General features: G+C 40.6%; 1 protein-coding gene across 2 annotated transcripts in view; it reads left to right on the forward strand.

Moving 5' to 3' along the window:
* PCNX2 (pecanex 2) overlaps positions 1 to 23,939 on the forward strand; it is a 307,465-nt gene that overhangs the window by 171,857 nt on the left and 111,669 nt on the right. For both annotated transcript variants that reach the window (XM_003267270.4, XM_030812668.1), the window contains exons 22-23: positions 12,965 to 13,073; positions 18,692 to 18,821. In XM_003267270.4, coding sequence (XP_003267318.2) covers positions 12,965 to 13,073; positions 18,692 to 18,821 — 239 coding nt within the window. The remainder of the gene's footprint in view (positions 1 to 12,964; positions 13,074 to 18,691; positions 18,822 to 23,939) is intronic.

Consider the following 23,939-nt stretch of genomic DNA (forward strand, 5'->3'; position numbering starts at 1 on the left):
TTCTTCTGCCTGAAGAACTTTCTTGAACAGCTCTTGAGTGTAGGTCTATTGGCAAGACATTTTGTCAGTTTTGTTTGCATGAGAAAGTATTTCTCTTACATTTTTGAAAGATATTTTTGCTGGGAATAGAATTATATGTTGATAGTTCCACAAGATGGCAGTTCTCCCAACCATCTTAGCACTTTATAGATGTCCCTCTATGACCTGCTGGCTTGCATGGTTTCTGAGGAGTCTTCTGCAAGGCTTACCTTTATTCTTCTCTGTGGAATGTGTCTTTTTTCTGGCTGCCTTCAAGATTTTCTTTTTGTCATTTGTTTTCAGCAGTTTGAATATGTATCTTTTGTTTCCAGCAGTTGTTGCATGTGATTTTTGTTGTTTGTTTATTTATTCATTTGTTCATTTGTATATTTATGCTCCTTGATACTATCTGATCTTCCTTTTTGAGACAGGGTCTCCCTCTGTCGCCCAGGCTGGAGTGCAGTGGCGCCATCTCAGCTCACTGTAACCTGTGCCGCCTGGGTTCAAGTGATTCTCCCGCCTCAGTCTCCTGAGTAGTTGGGATTACAGACGTTTGCCACCACAGCCCAGCTAATTTTTATATTTTTAGTAGAGATGGGGTTTCTCTCAACCTCAGGTGATTTGCCCGCCTAGGCCTCCCAAAGATCTGGGATTACAGGCGTGAGCCACTGCGCCCTGCCTGATCTTCTGAATCTGTGGTTTGGTGTCTGTCATTTTGGAAATTTCTTGGCTATTATTTATTCAAATATTTCTTTTGTTCTGCCCTCTTCCTCTTCTCTTTCTGAGGTTCGAAACATGCCTATGTTAGACAATTTGGTATTGCTCTGAAGGTTTTGGATACTCAGTAACGTTTGCAGTTTTGAACTCAGTTATATTTTTGTGTGTCAGTGTGGGCCATTGCTGCTGACCTGTCTTCATGTGCACTGATTATTTCCTCGACTGTGTCCAGTGTGATGAACCTGTGGAAAGAAAGCCTTCTATATCTGTGACTGTGTTTTTCACTTCTATCATTTCCACTTGACTTTTTATTTTATAGTTTCCATCTCTCTGCGGAGATTACCCATTCAATCTTTCATCCTGCGTTGTTTTCCAGTACCGCCCTTAACATATGAATCACAGTTCTTTTAAATCCCCTATCAGCGAGTTCCACTATATGTGTCATCTCTGAGTCTTACTTTGATTATGGCTTTATCTTCTAGGAGTGAATTTTCTTTCTTGCCCTTTTATGTGCCTCATAATTTTTGGTTGACAGCTGGATGTTTTGTGGAGGCCCATAGAGACTGAGGTAAATAGTTTTTATGCCTGAAAATGTGCATACATTTCCTTTGCTAGACTTCTGATATGGGGGGAGGAGTTGAATGAACCTAGTTGGCGAGTGGGACGGTGTTGAGCTTCATTGTTGCTGTGGTTATCCTCAGGGCATCATAGACCCTGAATTCCTGGAGGGATAACTTGTGTTCAGGTTGGAGAGTGAGGCGGGGTTGCCAGAGTGAAGTCTGCTGGGTCCCCAGCTTTCAGGCTGCACCTCAGAGTGGCTGCATGCTCTTATACCTTTCCTGTCCCTCTCCCATTGGTATATGTTTTACTCTTTACCTGAAACTTGTTACCTTGGTGGCAGGGCGTGGGACACGGAGGACATTCTGATTAATTTTCTAATGAAACCCCTTGGTCTCAGGGATGTGTCCTGAGCTTTCCTCTCTCTCCCCCATCTGTAATCCTGGACCCAGCAGGTGTTCCTGCCCCTTCGTCAGAAGGAGAGTTTCTCGTTTTTAAACAATCCCTTCCCCACCAGCTGCAGTGAGTTTTCATCAGTGCCCTAAAGACAACAGCATTTATTGACCTTTCCTCCACAGATTACAATTTTTGTTCCATTGGAGAGTTGGGGGAAGGGCCTGGCAGAGCCACATGCTCCTGTGCATGTCTGCCGTTTCTCCTTTTAGGTCTGCACCACATCAGACATGTTCTTAGGGTGCTCACCAGTCTTTTCTGTGAACACCCTATAGAATTCTGAGAAAAGGAGCTGACAATTTCTATGGCTCCCTGAGGCTTTACACTGTCCCACCAGCCCACAGTTGGCTATGTTCACCAACTCATCAACTCCACTGGCCAAAATTTTCCCACCAGCTTTGGTTGCATCTGCCCCAGGTGAGTGAGTGCTTATTGTCTCTTTTCACCCTGAAGGTATCTTTCTCTCCTTAGATTTTGGACTAGGTGTGGTACAGGAAAGGATTCCCAATCCAGACCCCAAAAGAGGGTTCTCGGATCTTGCGCAAGAAAGAATTTAGGGTGAGTCTGCAGTAGAAAGTGAAAGCAAGTTTATTAAGGAAGTAAAGGAATAAAAGAATGGCTACTCCACAGACAGCGCAGCCCAGAAGGCAGCTAGTGGCCCATTTCTATGGTTATTTCTCGAGTATATGCTAAACAAGGGGTGGATTATTCATGCCTCCCTTTTTTAGACCATATAGGGTAACTTCCTGACGTTGCCATGGCATTTGTAAACTGTCATGGCGCTGCTGGGAGTGTAGCAGTGAGGACTACAGAGGTCACGCTCATCGCCATCTTGGTTTTGGTGGGTTTTGGCCTGCTTCTTTACCTCAGCTTGTTTTATCAGCAGGGTCTTTATGACCTGTAATTTGTGCCAACTTCCTATCTCATCCTGTGACTTACAATGCCTTAAGTGTCTGGGAATGTGGCCCAGTAGGTTTCAGCCTCATTTTACTCAGCTCCTATTCAAGATGCAGTTGTTGTGGTTCACGTGCCTCTGAGAGCTGTCTGCTCTACAACTCAGTTCTGTAATGAGATTTTTAGAAAAGTCATGTATTTAAAGTTTGTGGGTTTTTTTTTTTCATTGTAAGGGTGGAAGAAACATGCTTTACAGCTTTGTATATCCCAGAGAAATAACCAGAAGCCTTTTGAAGTCTTTTAATTTTACATGAAATTTGGATAAATTTGGTGTATTAGAGGTTTTTGTTGGCAAATGTCAAAAACACAACTCAAAATTGAAACTATATTGCTTCACATAGCTGGAATGTCCAAGTGTGGATTGTGATTGAGACATAGCCTTACCCAGGACAAACAATGTTAGCAGGGCTTTTTTTGAGTCAGGGTCTCACTGTGTCACCCAGGCTGGAATGGAGTGGCTTGATCACAGCTCACTGCAGCCTGGATCTCCAGGGCTCAAGTGATTCCTCCTCAGTCTTCTGAATAGCTGGGACTACAAACTGCACCCAACCTTGTTAATTCAAGTCACATGAAAAGGCTGTGCGTGTTTGTGTGTGTGTGTGTATAGTACATGTTCACGTGTAGAAAATGCAGGAAGGATAACTCCTCAAATAGTCATTAACTATGATTGGTACTGGAAGTTAAGTCAGAGTAAAGCAGGTAACAGAAACTTTCACTGTATACTTTGTGTAATTCTGTACCTTTTTTAAAGTTAACTCGTATTATTATATTTTGTTTTAAATAGCATAAAGCATAAATGTGGAAAGTTTCAGTGTTTACAGGAGAAAGCTTCAGTTATATGGAAAAATCACTACATGAACCATCTTATTCCTATATGTACTAGATTGATGAAGTGTTATTACAAATAGAAAAACCTCAGGACAGTGTGTAAGTTAGATATCCAGAGAGGTATGCAGGAGATTAGAGGGACAGGAGGGCATTACAGAAAGTTGCCTTATAGCTCATACATTAACATTGTTTATCTTGCTGAAGTACCATGTGGGTAAAAGCCAGCAGCATGTATCCTGATAGGAGGTGAATGAACTTGGCTGTCATACCCATTTCCCAAGGGCAGGATTCGCTACACACAAGATTATAAGACCTTTAAGAGGGAGGAAGCCTGTAATCCCTGCACTTTGGGAGGCCAAGGCGGGCGAATCACGAGGTAAGGAGATCGAGACCATCCTGACTAACATGGTGAAACCCCATCTCTACTAAAAACACAAAAAGCCGGGTGTGGTGGCACATGCCTGCAGTCCCAGCTACTCAAGAGGCTGAGGCAGGAGAATCGCTTGAACCTGGGAGACAGAGGTTGCAGTGAGCCAAGATTGCATCACTGCACTCCAGACTGGGTGACAGAGCAAGATTCCATCTCAAAAAAAAAAAAAAAAGAGGGAGGAGAGGAAGCCCCCAAAAGCGGAATCCAGGAAGCTGCTTCTTCTCCACAAGGAAGAGAGAGCTAAATAGAATACAACTCAAAGATGGAGAAGCTGTTTCATATATGGAATAGTTAGAGGAAGGCTAACATGGAATTAAAGACGCAGGAAATTGAAAAGGAAGACAGAATGTGTGCATAAACTGTGTTATTTCTACCACTTCACTCCAAGGTGAAATAAGCAGGTTACTTAGAGAACAAAAGCATCTCTCCCTCGTCAGTCACTTTCATTATCTCCTGTTTCTTCCTTATTGAAGTCCACCCTTGCTTCCTTCCTCAATGGCCCACTTCCCAATACATCCTTAACCTAAAGCTCCGTACCCCAACACATGCAGAAACACATACCTTTTTTTCCTCCAGTGCTTTGAAAATTGAATACTGTGTTTCTAGCCCTGTAGTGCAATGATTTGCAGTATGTGGTCCCCAGACTGGCAGCATCAGCATCAACTGGCTTTTATCCAAACGTCAGGTGATAACAAATGCTGGTGAGGATGTGGAGAAATAAGAACCCTCTTGCATTATTGGTGGGAACGTTAATTAGTAAACCACTATGGAGAACCGTTTGGAAGTTCCTCAAAAAACTAAAAATAGAGTTTCCATATGATCCAGCAATCCCACTGCTGGCTATATGCCCCCAAAGAAGGGAAATCAGTATATTGAAGAGATATATGCACTCCTATGTTTGTTGCAGCACTATTCACAATAGCCAAGATTTGGAAGCAACTGAGGTGTCCATCAGTAGGTAAATGGATTTTTAAAAATGTGGTACTTATACACAATGGAGTACTATTCAGCCATAAAAAAGAATTCTATCATTTGCAACAACATGGATGGAAATGGAGGTCATTATGTTAAATAAAAAAAGCTGGGCACAGAAAGACAAACATATATTCTCATCTATTTGTGGGATGTAAAAATCAAAACAATTGAACTCTTAGAGTATAGAAGGATGGTTACCAGAGGCTGGGTTGGGGGTAGTAAGGGCACATTGGGAGGAGGTGGTGATGGTTAATGGGTATAAAAAATAGAAAAAGTGAATAATACCTTGTGTTTGATAGCATAACAAGGAGACTATAGTCAATAATAAATTAATTGTACATTTGAAAGGAACTAAAAGAATATAACTGGATTATTTATAACACAAAGGATAAATGCTTGAGGGAATAGATACCCAATTTTCCATGATGCGATTATTACATATTGCATGCCTATACCAAAATATCTCATGTATCCCATATATATATACACCTACCATGCACTCCCAAAAATTAAAAACTTAAAAACATTATACATTATGCTGGAAAAACTGGATATGTATATTCAGAGGGATTAAACATCTAGTTTCATCCTATCTCTCACCATACACAAAACTCAAATCAAAGTGGATTAAAGACTTAAATAATATAAGACCTGAAACTACGAAACAATTAATACTGGAAGAAAACACTGGGGAAATGCTTCAGGACATTGGACTGGGCAAAGATTTATTGAGTAAGCCCTCAAAGGCACAGACAACCAAGGCCAAAATTGAGAAATGGGATTATATCAAGCTAAAAAGCTTCTGCACAGCAAAGGAAAGAATAAACAAAGTGAAGAGACAACCCACAAAATGGGAGATAAATATTTACAAAATATTCAACTCACAAGGGATTAATAACCAGAATATATAAGAACTCAAACAACTAAATAGCAAAAAAAATTAATAACAATTTAAAAATGGGCAAAAGTTCTGAATAGACATTTCTCAAAAGAAGACATACAAATGGGCAGCAAGTATATGAAAAAGTGCTCAGCATCATTAATCATCAGAGAAGTGAAACTCAAAACCACAATAAGATATCATCTCACCCCAGTTAAAATGGCTATCAGAATGTTACAAAGGCTAGCAAGTAAGGGAAACACTTATACCCTGTTGGTAGGAATGTGAATGAATACAGTCACTATGGAAAACAGTAGGCAGGGTCCTCAAAAAGCTAAAACTAGAACTGAAATGTGATCTGGCAATCCCAAGGCTGGCTGTCTATCCAAAAGAAAAGAAATCGCCATATTAAAAAGATACCTGTGCTCCCATGTTTATGATAGCACTATTCACAACAGCCAAAATATGGAATCAACCTCAGTCCCCATCAGCAGATGAATGGATAAAGAAACCGTGTATAGATACACAATGGAATTTATTCAACCATAAAACAGAATAAAATCCTGTCAATTTGCAACAACACGATTGGAACTGGAGGACATTATGTTAAGTGAGATAAACCAGGCACAGAAAGACAAATGTTGTATGTTGTCACTCGTGGGAGCCAAAAAAAAAAAAAAAAATGAATCTCTTGCATTTACTCCTATGAGGAAGTTTTATCATTCTCCACTACCTTTTATGTTAATTTCTTGTTTTTAAATTTTCACCTTACTGGAATACTTTAAATTTAAATCCCACTGCCCTGTATTATGAGGACTTGAGGTTTTGGTGTATCATGGATGACAAATTTTTTTTTTTTTTTTTTTGAGACAGAGTCTTGCTCTGTCACCCAGGCTGGAGTGCAGTGGCACAATCTCGGCTCACTGCAAGCTCCGCCTCCCGGGTTCACGCCATTCTCCTGCCTCAGCCTCTCCGAGTAGCTGGGACTACAGGCGCCCGCCACCACGCCCGGCTAATTTTTTGTATTTTTTAGTAGAGACGGGGTTTCACCGTGGTCTCGATCTCCTGACCTCGTGATCCTCCCGCCTCGGCCTCCCAAAGTGCCTGGATGACAGATTTTTATCTACTCTACAGCAGGCAGAAGGCAAACTCTTTTTGCTTTTTCCCAGCACTGGTAAATGAAGTTTTTTATAATTTGCTCTTTATGGACATGGAACCCATTCAAGTATGCTAAAACCCAATTCCTCAGCTCCTAAGACCTATATCCATGTCTGTGTTCCCTTTGGGTCAGCATAGTGTCAGTTCAGACTTAACCATTCTTATTTCAAATTACCTCTTTGCTTCTGACTGTTACAGGGGCCGGGGGAGTGCCCCCTTTTTTGAGTTAACTATTAATTTATTTTTTTCTTACAACTTTTTTGATTATCTTATTTTTATAATGGATGGTATCCTTTATGCATTATCATGCTCCATGAAGCCTATCAATATTTTGCAAAGTCTGATGGATGCTATTTAATGGGCTCCCAACACACATTGTCTACTGAGGTGGAATCTGCTTCTGGCCTGAGAGTCACTCTTGTAATGAGTTATAACCATTGTCTGAATATGTTTTTTACTTTACAAAATTCTATCTCATATTGTCAGCTACTATTTGGAAATATTTAATATCCCCAAATTGAATGATCATATTTTCTGTTAACAACTTGTTATTCTGGAAGAGTGGTGCTTTCCCTCTCCTAGAAATGGTGCCCTACATTTGAGATGTCACTAGCTTTACTTTTTCTATTCCTTCCTGAACATTTTTCTACTCCCCATATCACCACCTATGCCTCAAAACATCTGATGGTTTTCCACAATTCCTTTGTTCCCGGCTTTTAATCTCTCAGCTGGGCTCCCTCCTGAATTCATTAACGTGGTTCCCTGTGAACCTCCAAATTTCTTCTCATCTCGTCTGCTCCTTTCCAAGTACTCGAGAGCCTCAGCTTCTTCCTGTTCTCTCACTTTGAACTCCGTGCATCTTTAACTCAGCAGCCAGTTTCTGCGATGCCATTCGGCCTTGTATACCCGTTTAAGTTCAAATATTGATAATTCCAAATTTGGGGTGAAGTTAACTGAAGATGAGAAAGAACTAACTGAATACAACAAAATGCAAAAAATGGCAAATGATAGAATGGATCTGGGAGATTAGTAAGGATGGAGCAATAGGCAAAAAGGTGATGAGTGGGATTTGGAGAGAAAATTGCACTTTAATCAAATGGATGTATAGCTTCCTAAGACAACGCCCAAATATAAGAAAATTCTGTAAGTAGCCAGTTATTTCACTGAGGGAAGGACAGTGTGTGTGGGAGGGGTGTCTCCAGAGTGGAGATAGCATATGCCTTATTGCAAGTGTATTAGCAAAGAAAAGTTTTGGGGTCACCTTTATTTGGAGACATTTCTCTCAAGCTGGTTTGTGTATTTACTATCTATAGCAGAGATATAACAGCACGTCTAGGTCTAATTGAAAAGATATTTCCAAAACAGCTCATTTGAAATGAGAGTATTTACAGTGGCTTTCCTTGGGAAACAGCCATAATTACTCCATTGTGATCTTCTTTCTTTTTTTTTTTTTGAGATGGAGTCTCTCTCTGTCACCCAGGCTGGAGTGCAGTGGCACGATCTCAGCTCACTGAAACCTCTGCTTCCCAGGTTCAAGTGATCCTCCTGCCTCAGCCTCCTGAGTAGCTGGGATGGGATTATAGGTGCGAGCCACCACGCTCGGCTAATTTTTGTATTCTTAGTAGAGACGGGGTTTTACCACGTTGGCCAGGCTGTTCTGGAACTCCTGACTGCTGGTGATCTGCCTGCCATGGCCTCCCAAAGTGCTGGGATTACAGGCGTGAGCCCCCGTGCCCAGCCTTCATTGTGATTTTCTTTACTCTTTTCCTAGTGTTTTAAGTGGGAAAAAACCCAAATGGTTTTGTTTTCTCTTATATTCCAGTAACTTGTAAAGTTTATTATGCATTTTAATAGGGCTGAGATTTAAGATCTTGGAAGTAGAATGTTAGGAGTGAGATAAGCCTCATAAAAACAAAGACCTCAAACTGTCTAAGGAGATGCAAGTTCATAGCTAATCTAAATGAGATTTCTATTTAAAGTACTTCAATACAATATTATAATGCTTGTGGCCATGCTTACTGGAAAGGTGTTGGTGTGGCTGTTTCCATGAAGTCTTATCTTAAATGTTTCATTATTTTATACACAATGGCCAATGTGGTGCAGGAGGCCCCTCTTCATATACTTTTCTCACTGATGATCAATATTTAGGTTTTCTTTTGTGCTTAGCAATTGCTGTTTTGATACACACTCATTTTAAATTATTTTACCTGATTTTACCCTTAAAGAGTAGGGCAAAGTGTAAAGGGAAAATATGAAGTTGAGTCTTTTTAAACCTGGATCATTTCTCTCCACACTGTAAGAATAAAATACATGATCCAAATCAATCTTTTTGGAGTTGTACATTCAAGAAGCACAAGTAAGCCAGCAGTCGGCTGTTTTGAGATCCCTCGAGTGTCATCAGGCTTTTTGGGTAGTATCATATTTTATTAATTAGGCTTTTTTACTGAAAAGGATGTTTCAGGGCAAATCAGGTCCTTTTTTACTGTGTACCTGAAAGAACGTGGCTGCAGCCATAATCTGTCTGAATCGTGGCTGCTGCTATAGTGTGTGATGTTCATGCTTGTGATCCTGCCCCTCTGCTGTCAGCAGGAAATCTTGGATAAAGGGGACCTTTCCGTAGCTGCTGCATGTCAGGCAGGTTCTTCCTATTGCTGTAGTTCACAGAAGGCCCGTGGCCTCAAGGAGGCATGGTAAAGTTGGGTGAAAGAAATATCACTGGGTGGAGAATCAGGAACTTTGATCTCTGGTTTCAGATGGGCCAATAACTTGCTGTCTGACCTAAGCAATCCACTTAACCTCTCTGAGCCTGGTTTCCTTCTCTGAAAAATGAGAGGACCTGGACTTGGTAAGTTTCAGTTTGGGGAGGAAGAGGGCTCTAAAATTACTAGGTTGTGATTAAGATATCCACTTGTCCTAACATTTATCAAACTCTTCTGTAACATTTATGTTTGCCAGGCACTGTTCCAAGTCTTTAACAAAGATGAAGCCATTTCATCCTCAGATGACACTTTGAGGGGGTACTATTATCATCTCCATTTTATAGATCCAGAAATGTATGACCAGAGGTAGAGCTGGGATTCAAACTCAGGCAGCGTGCCCTCAAGCCCGTGCTTTTAAATATTGGCATGCGTTAGCATCTGACTCATCTAGAACACATCCTTTTTCTGGTGGGCTTCACAGAGGAGCATTAAAATAACTGTGTTGTGGAGGAATCATTACTACATAAAGAAATGACATTCAGGATATCTGGCTTCTGCAATGATTGAGAACAGTGGAGCCTATTTTGTGAGCTTCATGGTGAAAAGCTTTACAAAGCATGTATTTTATTCTTCACAAAGCTCATGAAAAAAAAAAAGGCACAGAGAGTCATAGGAAAAGAACAAGGATACCTGGAGCTTTGGCTGCAATTAGAGCAGGAGGGTGCTTATATCTGGAATCCTTAGATGTCTGATTACTGGTTTTGCTTATGTGTAAATACAAGTTGCTGTGCTAAGCAGAAAATAATTGTAATGGATTCATTTAATCATAACGCAGCAAAGTTTAACTTGTTAGAGCTTCAAACTTGCAGATGAAGCTTTCCCTGGGGCAGCCAGTGTGATTGTAGTTGCTGTAGCTGACCTACTTATCAGCTTTTTCAAAAGGTGGCTTAAATGCCTCCCAGGATACAGGAATACACAGAAAACCTAACAGGAGTAACTTTCCATAACTCATGATTCATTTTTAGGGCATTTGGGGGCCATACATCATATGAGGTAATCTTGTTCATGCTTGCCGTTTTCACCTAGACATGAGTCACAAGATTAATTCTTAATAACTCAACTAAGAATTCTTAATAGGGGGGTGACTAGAAGATTTCAAATCCAGAGGTATTTTTTTCTGACAGAGTTTGGTTAGGTACACATGAGCAAGAGAGCCCACCACCACTTTTCAGGACTTTTGCCCTGGTTGGTAACCCAGAAGTCATGTCTTCTCTTGGGCACTTGATGTGTTCCCCTTCCAGTTGGGTTAATGGTGGAGATAAAAGGAAATGATATTGGATCTTAATGCAAATCATATCTCTTCACAGAATTGAGTCAAGAGTTTGAAGTTGTGTTAGAACTATCCATTTCTTGATCTGTAGAAGTCACCTAATGACTGGTAAAAAGCAAGATGGTAGGGAAATGACTGTATTTTATGTAAATTTGTAAGACTGGACCTCAGGTTGACAGAGTGACAGGCTGCTCTTTCAACTGACAAACTCTCAAAGGCACTGGGGCCTGTGGAGTCCCATCTAGAATGGATTCAGGAGGCTGTAATCAACCCCAGGATTAAAACCAAAGTGACCTTTCTGAAAGATCTTGGAAACCGATCGAGAGCAATCCTCTATGGTTGATGCAAGTGAGTAAGAGTAAAGAAAGTGAAAAGTTATGAGCAAAAAACAAACTCCTCTTTTCCTTTCCTGGAACTGATATTTCCTTATAGTTCCCCAAGCCTGATCATCTAGTTTTCCTCTTTCATTTTTCATTTCTTTGCTTTTTTTATCCTCCTTTTATCTTCCCTGTTTCCCCTATTTTTTTTCTTTCCCTCTCACCGTCTGCCACCCTCCCTATCATTCTTCCATTCTCTTCTATCTAAAATTCTTCAGCTTTCACCTAAAACTCAGTGCTAGGTTTGTAACTAGAGTCTCTGGTAGACATGATTTTAGGTCAGGAGTTCTATACATAACCAGATGCCTGTGACTTCTTAAGGATTCTCTCTGCTGTGCCTTTGAGAGACCTTTTATTCTTGGTTCATATACTATGGCCTATCCAATAATGTTTTATTCTACTTTAAAGTTTTTCTCCTAAACCAGAATATTTATGAGAATCAGTAGAGGCCAGAAAAGTGAGGCAGAGATTTGGAGAGGATTCAAATTAACCTCCTTTTGCCTCATTATATTTCATGGAACAAATCAGGGTCACCTCATCTTTGGGTTCCAAAATCACCAGGTTAGCTTTTCACGGAAGGGCTCAGTTATCTTGGTTCCTTGAATCCTTTCTTAATGGCCCCATTGCCCAACCCTTGCCCTGTTTTCATTGTGACCTTCTGTTTTATATAATGGCTATTGAGCCTAATTAAAAATTGTATTTTTTCTTCTCATTTCACATCATGGCCTTGGTGAATGTATTTTATTGTCTCAAATGCTAGTCAGTCTAAGAACAAACATGGCATGCTATTTGAAGTTTTCATTATGGAAGAAGATCAGATGTGGATTTGGGGAAGAGAAATCCTGGTGGGATACTGACTGACCGCATCTAGAAGTGACAGCAGCAGAATTTTGCATCTGGGATTCATTAGTCACTTCTTACCACAATGCAGAGATCTAAAGCCAGAGTAGTCCATCCTTCTCTATCCTTCCCTACACAGTTATCATCTCCATCTCCAATCAAACCACTGAACAGTTCACCCTATGTGAGGTCTCTCTTCTGTATTTTCCATATCTTCCCAAAACTCGATTTTTCCTTGTGCTGGCTTGTCTGGCCAATGCAATAGCTTCCTATCCTGTCTTAGCTTTCTAAAGTACTTTGTAACTTGCATTTCAATGGTATGGAGCTATTTTCTCCAGTAGGAGCAGCTGAAGAGGTAAAATGAAATTAACACACAAAAACCTCCACAATGTCAAATGATGATAGGTTTCTGTATGTACTCCCTCCAAAAGATCCAATATGAAGGAGGAAAGACCAAGCTGTGATTGTTCTTCTGAGAAAGGCAGAGAGATACACCATATATATAGGTTGAGATAATAAATCTGTTGAGATTAACCATGCAAAATTTCTTCTGATCAGCCTGTCGCTGTTTCAAAATATCATTAAATGGCTGTATTCTACATGAGATGCAGGAAGATAAGAGTAAGAGGGCAGACAGTAGTTTCACTGCCCCTTCCTAACCTTGACAAATGTCCTTTAAGTGACCTTGATGCAGTTACCACTGTTGTCATTGTCCTCTCTGATGAATTTTTTTTCTTTTACTTTCAGCTCGGGGACCTGCTTCACAAGTTACAGTTCGTCCTGACATATGTGGCTCCTTGGCAGATGGCTTGGGGTTCCTCGTTTCACGTGTTTGCTCAGCTCTTTGCCATTCCTCGTATCCTTTCTGCTTCTATTTTCACCCTCCAGCTGAGATTCACATTTTACGGAAGCAAGCTTTTCATTGACCCCTGGCAATAAAAAGGTTTTAAAGTCTTTAAGATTACATTTTAATGGGGACACGAAGAGGCACTTTGGATCCCTTTAGGCCACTTAGCCTTAAGAGATATTTCTTAATTTTGAACTCTTCCTGCTTCTTAATGCATATTCAGGAATTACTTTTATTTTTTCTGGTCCTTCCATTTCCCATGCCCAGATCTGCATTAAGGTACCCTGTCTTTTAAATAGAAAGTTACTGCTCAAATGATTGGGTCGCCTTGTGCAAAATAGTGCAAATAAATTTGCTGTTATTAAGCATTGTGGATAGGGTTAATGCATTCAATACATTTTTATCAAGTGTATCTTATTTTATAGTATGGTTATCATATTATACTTCAGTAATATTCAGAAACACAAGATTAGGTACAAACAGCATTTGGAAGACTAAAAAATTAAATTATGGTCTTTTAGTGGCTATTAGCCAAGAAGCCTTGGTTTCCATGTGTGTTTTACAATGTTTACATAATAGTTTTAATTTACTTCCTAACAAATTTTGAGATGCTCCTTCTAAACATCACTTTGACATTGATAGCTAAATTTTATATATGTGCACGTGTGGGTAAGGGGAAGCGGAGAGAGAAATTGCTTTAAAAATACTCTTGAAGAAAGAGATTAATTAAAATTTGACTCAGGCCTAAAATGTGTCCTCAAAGGTTTTCCTTCCCAGTGAATTTAGAGTTTTTAAACCTGTGTGTTTCCCAGGAAACAGGGACCACTTGCATCAGAATCCCTGGAGGAACTAATTAAGTAGATTCCTGGACCCAGCTCATACTTTTTAAATCAAATTTCATGGGGCGGGATCCTAGAATCTGTCTTTCCACAAGCTTTCTTGGTGATTCTTATGCCATCAGTGTGTGTGAACCACAGTTCTAAACTCTGGCAATCCATCAAGGCTGCTGTTAGCTAACTTGAATGACCACTCAGATCTCTCTTCCATATGAAATTTACATAAGGCTCATTAAGACAATTCTTAAGGAATCTCTAGGACCTTAACTTGGTGTACAGAATGGAAACATGTTTAGGATAATCCTTGAGTGATAATATATTTTATATTTTGAAAAATGATTTATTCTAGGCCCTAACTTTTTTTTTTAAAAAAAGTTAAGCATACGAAGAGTGGATCTCACAATACGCATTGTTCTATGTTGCTATTCTTAGATGTGCATTGATATTTCTAAAGTGTTTCAAGGTCATTTGGCAGAACAAGCTAAGGAAAAATTATATACATATTTGCAAAGCCTGAGCTTGTGCACCACCCTTTCCCTTTAGCTGCAATCATTTTCTATAAAGCCAGTAATTTCAGTTTTCCAGAGTCCTTTAAAACAAAAACAGGTGAAATATTGAGTTGATTTTTAATCTCTTTCTGACGTATTTCCAAAGTTTCCTTTTTAGAATTTAAAGCATGTTTTTTAAATTTTTTTTATATTTTATTTTGAGACGGAGTCTTGCTCTGTATTAAATGAAAATGATTAGATTAATGCAAATTTGTTGTTGAGGAGTTGCACCAAGAATTTAAAACTTGAGGTTATAATTCCTGATGTCATAACTTTGGACTTGCATCTGTCTGTAGCATTTCTTGCTGATGTTTATGCCTTGTTAGGTGAGTTCAATATTACTAATTATTCCTTGGAGTTCCACGACTGAATTAAGACTGTTCTGGGAACCATAATTTTCAAATACTTGCCCTATATTCATGTTGAGGGTTCACACATGAGCACATGGTATTTGGCACTTAATAAGTCCTATAAGAATAAAGACAGCATTAGGATTTATCTCAGCTTGTGGACAGTGAGCATTAAATTTACATACTTTCACGATATACAGACTAATTGTCTTACAACATGGAAACATTCGAGATGTAGATTTTATTGGGCATTTGGTGGTTCTGTTTTAGAGCACTCAGTGGATCCCCTTGTTTTGTTCCTAAGCCTGGCCCTGTTAGTGACACCCACTTCCACTTCCACCCCTTCTGCTAAGATACAGAGCCTTCAAATTGACCTCCCTGGGGGCTGGCCACTGACAGGATCTTTACCCTCTCCCCCATACCCATGGACACCCACCTCATCCTTCATCAGTTGTAAAGGTAGATATTTGTTCCTTGGAGTCCAACATCATGCTGTTCAGAATATAATGAGATAAATAGTTGAAAAACTAGATATACATGCCACCCAGACAAAGCTATTAAGTTATTAAGTGTCAGCCCTGGATCTTGGATTATTTTGAAATGTTAATTATTTTATCACTCTATTAAGAAGCTGTGGGCTCCATCTCAGCATTGAAAAGGGACTAATTTGCTCTGTTTTGGAATTGAATTAGCTTTCAGGCCAGCAGGGCACTGTTTGGTAAATTGCTTTTTCCAGTACTAGCGTGTTTTCTCCCTCCATAGCCTCAGTTAGCTTCTGAGCTTGTAACCTCCAGGGAAAGATGAGAATATTCACCTTTTTAATATGTGTAGAGACCATGTAAGACCATTGTCTTCTAATAATTAGACAGACTTAGCCAGATTCTCTATAGTAAAGCTGGAGATTGGGAGGGCTGCTTTCTACTTGGTGCATCCTTTTGCGCTTCTAATGATTTTTAAAAATCTTTTAATAATTGATGTTTTCTGGCTGGGCACAGTGGCTCATGCCTGTAATCCCAGGACTTTGGGAGGCCGAGGAGGTCAGATCATGAGGTCAGGAGATTGAGACCATCCTGGCTAACACGGTGAAACCCCGTCTCTACTAAAAATACAAAAAAATTAGCCGGGCATGGTAGTGGGCGCCTATAGTCCCAGCTACTCGGGAGGCTGAGGCAGGAGAATCGCTTGAACCTGGGAGGCGGAGGTTGCCGTGAGCCGAGATGGTGCCACTGCACTCCAGCCTGGGTGACAGAGTGAGACTTCATCTCAAAAAAAAAAAACAAAAACAAAAAACAAACAAAACAAATAATTGATGTTTTCATTTTAAGTGTGCTTTTAAAGGAGTGATCAACTACCTCTTAGGTTAATCTCTCAGCTATTTCTCTTAGAAAGAAATAAAGAGGGCTTTATGTGCCTACTCTTCGTAGTATCTCTTCTTTCTTGGCACTGCCTTGCCAATAGTAGTGACAGCCTTTCATATTTGCCCAGAGTGTGCTATAATTCTTTACTGATCTTTCCCCAAAAAAAGATCCTCTCTATTCACTGCCACCCTCCCTCTAACCTATTAAACGTCATTTCCTTTCCTACCACATTGAACTTTATTTTTAGACTAGCACAGTTTCCTCACTTCTTAAATTTTGGATAATTGTTTCTGGCATTTAAAAAATGTACGATGTAATCTCTGGGGAAATTTTAGAATCAAAAACAAAAGCCACATCAGCCCCCCTTTTAATATGTGTAGAGACCATGCAAGACTACTGTCTTCTAAAAATTAGACAGACTTAGCCAGATGATCACATATTAGCACATCTACCCAGCCCTGGCTCCTCTTGGTTTTGTCGTGGTTCCTCTGCAAGCCCTGTCACACCCCCTATCCCCCGATGTGGGGACTTCTCCCTTTTCCTTGCTTCTCAACACAGCCCTTCAGAAAACTCCACCTCTGACCTGACTCTGCTTTCTATTTTTTTCAATACCTTCACTCAATGATATCTTGCGTGCAATTCCCTTTTCTTCCAATGATGAGGAGCATAATAGCTAATTTGTTGTGTTTTGTGGCAGAAGTATTTAGGTATTTTCAGCTTTCAGAAGAGGAAACTGATGGGTGATAATAGATATCACAGTAGCGTATTGTTCTGTAGTTCTCTATTTGAACCTAGGTCAAAATAAAAAGAATTGGATTTAAATTGCAGCACAATAGAGATCTTTTTGATACCTAAACAATTCAACATTGGAATGGATTATTAATGGAGGATGTGACATTTTACTCCTGAAAATGCTTGGGAGTAAATAGAAAGTTTAAAAAAAAAAAAAGTCACTCTCGAAAAAAAAAAATCATGTTTTTTTTTTTTTTTTTTTGAGGCAGAGTCTCACTCTGTTGCCCAGGCTGGAGCGCAGTGGTGCAATTCTAGCTCACTGCAGCCTCAAATTCCTGGGCTCAAGAGATCTTCTCACCTCAGCCTCCTGTGTGGCTGGGACTACAGGTGCACGCCACAATGCCTGGCTAATTTTTTTTAAATCTGATTTTAAATCTACGAAAATGTATGTGAAAGTGTGGACAGCACAAGACTCACTCCCTTTTTTATATCTTACATATAAATGGGGCCGTTAGGGAATCCCCACTTCCACCCCCACCCCTTTATCACATAATTTGTTTAACGTTATGTTAAACCACTTAGAAGTCCGAGTTACTTCTATATTCTTGATAATGAAATGCAGAGTCTTCCTGTCTGTGCCAAGCATTTCTTTTTTACTCTCTGACAGAACTTTTGGAACATGGGTTACAGAAATAAGATCCCCCTTAGTTCAGCAGTGAGAGAGATACAACTGTCAACAACTTCCCGGTAGGAAGATCAGCCTTGTAGGAGGTCAGATCATATCTGTAGTAGAATGATCCAAGTCCTAATACCCTAGGACCAGGAAGGATGTCCATATTATAGGACCTGGGCAGTCTGGCTCTCCACTGACTTCTGCCACCCCTGTGGTTTCTGGCCAGCAGTTCTCTCTTGCGCTTCCAACCACAGGCCCACAGAACCTCTGCACCACAATGATGGTGAGTGATTGGCAGCTGGGAGTCTCCAATGATGGAGTGAGACCTGAAGGGACCAGCTTGCTCAGAGAACTGTTGCTTCTGGCTCCTCACCACTAATCACCAAAGATCCGTTGGGCTTAAGCCAAAAGCAACAGACATGCTAAGTTTAATATTGAGCAATTACCTCTTTGATCAAGCAAGGTGTGTGAAATTGATGCATGCCAGTACGTGAGAAACTCATATAAGAATGCCTAAAGAAGCAACTTGGCCCACAAAACACTTACTTCATGTGCATGTGGTGTTTTTTGCTTAAAAACTAGATATGACTTGAATTGAACCAATGGTGTTCAATATATGATATCTGTTTATCTGTGTATCCATCTACATAGATAGATAGATGGATAGATATTTCAAACAGTGGGAAAACATTCTTCAAGAAACAGAGATGCTACCTTCCCAAATAATTATATTATTTATTTTCAAAAAGTATCATCTACTATTAATTATTTACAAAGCTACTTGATACTTTAGCAAATGTACCCTAGTGTGTTTTGTTCAGTTCATAATCTTAGTGAAAAGCAACTGTTCTTTTCAATCCTTAGATATTAAACCTTTGCCATGAATCAGACTAAGACTGCTGAGATTTTTATGAGAATCATTTGGTTTACATGGTGGTGAAATGATACCTAGCATGGTACTACTGAAAGTTTTATATTTATAAATCTATTCATAGAGAAATTAAGTGTGTGTTCTTTGTTCCTTCTTTGGTGGAAAAAATGACTTTAGTGAAAACTCATCAAAATTTGAAATAATATTTTAAAAATATAAGAATGATAATTTTTTTTTTGCCTTAACTCAACATTCTCAGATTCTGCCATGCTTTTCTTTCAGACGATTGCCACATCAATCTTTTCTACCCCATTGAGCCCATTTCTTGGGAGTGTCATTTTCATCACATCATATGTCAGGCCAGTGAAATTCTGGGAGAAAAACTACAAGTAAGATCCTAAAATCAGTGCTCAATTGCTTTTCTCCAGTTTGCCAGTTTGTGCTTCAGAAGGCTCCTCTGCCTTCCTCTGTTAGGAGGTCTCTGGCTCCAGGCTTCCCCCTGCTGTGGGGCCAGGCCAAACCTGTCTCTCTTGATGACCTCTTCAGTTCATTGACTCAGCTCTTGGGCCTCAGGGATCTGGAAAGAACATGACTGATTTCAAATTAGCCAACGAATACTAGTCCAGGTTTCACCAGTTGTGAAGGAAAAGTGAGTTATCACTGCCAATTTTCGTAGGTGACCTAGGGGAGGGTTGTTTAACAAGCCATTGTTAATGTCCTTTGATATGCCAAGATGGCCCCTGGATGGCATACTTTCTTCCTGTCTGTAGCATCCCTTCTGTGAGCATACTAAATATACAGTCCCGTACAAGTGGGCAACCATCAGAGCTCTATGGAAAACAGACCGCCAATTTTTCTGAGTGCCATAAAACTTGCGGCAAAGTGAAGATGATTTCTTCACTTTTTCTTCACTATTTGGACCTGTCATAAATTTCCTTAAGCAATTGGTGATTGATGAAGTAGGAGTGTTATTCTTACGGGAAGGTGAGAAGAGAGAAGTAATGGTTCACCAAGTAATCCTAAAGACCTCTTAATGATTTGTGGGGGAAGGTCTTGAGAATAGCTAGCAGGGAAGGAAAGCATGTGTACCTGGAGGTCTTCAGCTGGGACAGAGACCTTTGGATTGCTCCATGTGTTGGGGCAGGTCTTCCATTTCAATCTCCTCTGCCCTAATTTATTAGCCATACTTGTGCTATTTGTTACTTTTAAACCCTAATCCTTTTTCCATAATTTGTTTACATTTTGCAGAGTGCTAGCATTTTACAATGTGTCTTTTATGTCTCACAGAGGCCATCATTAAGTTAGACCTTTGGCTTCATGTTTCTCCCGAGAGATGGTTTATAAAATTTGCATCCTTCTGGCACAGGTGGTGTGGCTTAGGGATTAGAACACAGCCTGCCTGAGTTCACACCTCATCTCTCCCACTTAACCCTGATCATTTCAGGCCTCCTTTTCCTCATCTGTAAAATGGAAGTGAAATCATAGGACCTACTTCATAGACTTGTGAGGAGAAAATGAATTAACATACATAAAACACCAAGAATAGGGGCTGCCACAAAGTAAGCACCACGTGGGTCTGAGCTAGGATGATTATTCTCTTACTGCTCCTCAGGGAGTTTCCTGTCCCAGCTTGACCCATGCTAGTAGGTGTTTACCATGACTCGGGGGGATCTCCTTCGGACAATCTCACATTTAGGGATGCCCTGGTGAAAACTAACCAAACCAGTGAGCCCTACTTTGGGCCCGTGAGTAGTTGAAGGAGGTCCTCAGGTTTCTGGTAGATTTCTTGTCTTCTAAGAGAGGTAGATTTTGCAATAAAAGTAAAGTTGTCTTGAAATTCACACAAAACAAGGCTGCTCATTTGCATTTGTCTAAAGAGACATGCATATTTACAGAGCCAGAGAGTAAAAAAAAAAACTACCACAGTTGGCTTCTCTTTAAGCTTTTTTAGGAGAAAATAATTTGGGGGACCTTTTTGGAGCTCTGAAAGTCATGCTTCTGGAAAGTGCAAATACTTGTAAATAAGAGTAGGGGTATTTTCTCATGCTTTCACCTAAACAGGGAGGGAAAGTACAACGTATTTAAGACTTAGTCCTCAGTACAAAAGGTTTCTTTTTGCCTCCTATTCTCAGATAGGGAATCGTCTTTCTGGCCTGGGAAGATTCAATAGAAGTAAAACACCTCTCAGTTGAGTCAGAAAGGATTTTAAGTGTCCCCGGTGGAAAGGGGAATCTTTTTGCAGAGATGACATTGGAGGGAGGCATTCTAATACCCGCGCAAAAGGAGTTAGGTGTTTTGTTATTTAGTCTCCTCACTTCCAAAATTCAGCCATCCTTTTTGAGTGAGATGTTTGGGTCTGAATTGTCAGTTTATGTGGGTTACTTAAACATATGGGCTTCTAGAGCAAGATCTGTTTATTCAGTCCCACAAAGAAGTGATTCTGCCGCGTTTATTCTTTTCATCAGTAAATAACACAGATGTTAGCACTAGGTTCCCTGTATGTGTGTGTGGGGTGTCTGCCTCTGGCTGCTGTTCTCATGGGTTGGAAGAGGGCTTCAGGGTCTGTGGGTATGTACAAGGAAACCTGCCCTTTCCTAGGTCTTTCCGAAGGAGCCAAGTGGAAGGAAATTTTCAATTCCACTGCAGGAGAGAGTTCTTGGTGCAAAACCCAGTCTGCTGAAGGTCTATTGTTGCCTTTTGTGAAGGCATCAGAACGCAGCGTCCTCTGGCCCATCTGCTGAAAAGATCAGTGGAGGGAAATCACAGCAGTAGAGTGGTGGGTACCAGGAAAGGAAGTGACAGGAAATCTCATCTGGATCCTTACAAACACTCTGGAAAGCTCATTCTATCTATTTAAAACTTTTTTTTAGTTTCAAATCCTAATTAATGAGTTTTAGTGTTCTGACTGCAGAGTTTCTATGTGGCCGTTCTAATTACCATCTTTTGAGTCTGATACAAAGGACCAGTCAGTTAACGTCACTTATCCTGTTTAATTTTGTACTAGTTGTTCCATCACTTTAAAAGGGCTGCCTGAAAAGACATTCTCGTCTGGAGCTTTAGTGAGCACATTTACCACCATGAACTGCCACCACCAGCCTGGGGGTGTGTGTTGGAGGCCACCTAGCAGTCCCCTCTCCTGGCTTCCTCTTTCTTTTCACCTCTGCTCCCTCACTTTCCAGTCCCTTGGTTTTTATTGCAGATCTTTTAAAGCTGACTTTTGTTTGTGCAGGTCTCTAATGACAGCTGCAGTGTAACAAAACCATTTTAATACTTCAAGGAAGGGATAAATAAATCACCAATGACCTGATAATCACAGCTAGTCCCTTTTCTCCCCGAACTGGCCTGTGCTGAAACCTGCACACCTCCTGTTCCCTGATTCTGTGCCTCACTGGGGCATATGACAAATGTGTCCCCTGTCTGCCTTTTTACCCTAGCCTCCTAACTAACCTGCTTGCTACTCTGTGCCCACACATAGCTCTAGGATAGCTGTCCTAAAACAGAGCTCCCAGCTTGTCACTCTTCTCCTCAAAAGCCTGCAGTGGCTCATTGTGCCTGAGGAAAACGGAGAAATGCCATGTAGACCAGCACTGTCCAATGGGAAGTTCTGGATGATGGGAATATTCTATGTCTGTGCTCTCCAATATGGCAGGTACCAGCCACATAGGGCTACCAAGCACTTGAAATGGGGCTAGTGTGACGGAGGAACTGAATTTTATTTTATTATTATTATTATTATTATTATTATTATTATTTTGAGACGGAGTCTTGCTCTGTCGCCCAGGCTGGAGTGCAGTGAAACGATCTCTGCTCACTGCAAGCTCCGCCTCCCGGGTTCACGCCATTCTCCTGCCTCAGCCTCCTGAGTAGCTGGGACTATAGGTGCCCACCACCCCGCCTGGCTATTTTTTTTTTTTTTTTTTTGTATTTTTAGTAGAGACGAGGTTTCACCGTGTTAGCCAGGATGGTCTCAATCTCCTGACCTTGTGAGCCACTTGCGTTGGCCTCCCAAAGTGCTGGGATTACAGGCATGAGCCACTGCACCCAGCTGGAACTGAATTTTAAATTCCATTTACTTTTAACCCACTTAAATTTAAATAGCCACCTGTGATGGGAGGCTACCATATTGGAAAGCACAGATATAGACCCTTCTTTCTCGAAGTTTCTAGCCCCTCTCCCACAACACTTTCCCACACATCATATACTGTGAATTTCCAATCCAAACCTCACCTTGGATCATACCCTTCATATAGAATGACCGTCCCTCCCTCAACCTCTTCATTTCCTGTCCACACCTAGTTGGCAAAGCCCAACTTAAATGGCAACTCTGCCATGAAATTGCCCTGATCACCCCAATTAAAAATTATCTTTCCTTTCCTAAATTCCTCTAACAGTTTGCCTTTATGTTCTTGTTGTCTGTTACTCAATATCAAATCTCTGTAAACCTTAGTTTTTGTCTTAAAACAACAGGAAACAATTTATCATATCTCATGGCTTCTATGGGTCAGGAATTTGGGAAGGGCTGGGCTGAGTGGTTGTGATTTGGGGACCCTTATAAAGGTGGTTAACTGGGACTGAAATAGGGAATTGGAACTGCTGGAGACTAACTGGACATCTTTCTCTCTTTTCGTGTAGTCTCAGAACCTCTCTTTGTAATCTCTAGGTGAGTCAGAATTTTGGCTTCCTGAGAGCATGGTGGCCTCAGGGCTTCAGCAAAAGTTTTCTAGTGAGTAAGGTATTAATAAAAGTTACATTGATTTTTCTGGCCTAGCCTCAGAAGTTCTGCAGCATTGATTCTCTCCCATTCTATTTTCTACAAGTAAGTCATTCAGCCACCCAGATTCAAAGAAAGGGGAATTATATTCTGCCTCTCGGTGGATATATGGTAAGATTCAAGAGTGGTTTGTAGGATGGAGAGGTACTGTAGCAGTCATGTTTGGAAAAATAAATTTGCTGCTATGACCATCAGTAAATTCTACCCAAGATTGGTGTAGTCTGTATATACCTTCAATTCTGAACTTGTTTAGTTTTCATTTTTGTATGCCTAATGGGGCCCTGCAAAAAGCAGGTGTTCTGTACATTTTTTTTTTTTGAGACGGAGTCTCACTGTGTCCCCCAGGCTGGAGTGCAGTGGCACAATCTCAGCTCACTGTAAACTCTGCCTCCCGGGTTCAAGTGATTCTTCTACCTCAGCCTCCTGAGTAGCTGGGATTACAGGGGCCCGCCACCATGCCTGGATAGTTTTTGTATTTTTAGTAGAGATGGGGTTTCACCATGTTGTTCAGGCTAGTCTTGAATTCCTGATCTTGTGATCCGCCCTCCTCGGCCTCCCAGAGTGCTGAGATTACAGGCGTGAGCCACCACGCCTGGCCTGTAAATATTTCTTAAGTGAGTTAAGTCTAACAGTATTATGTCAGAGGAAATAGAAATCCTAATTTGGCTTCACATTTGCTGGGGTGAGAACACTCACTGCTAGACTGAGGTGGTCTTGACTAACAAGGTCTTTAAAA

Source organism: Nomascus leucogenys, chromosome 5 (genome assembly GCF_006542625.1).
Source record: "Nomascus leucogenys isolate Asia chromosome 5, Asia_NLE_v1, whole genome shotgun sequence".
NCBI lineage: Eukaryota > Metazoa > Chordata > Mammalia > Primates > Hylobatidae > Nomascus > Nomascus leucogenys.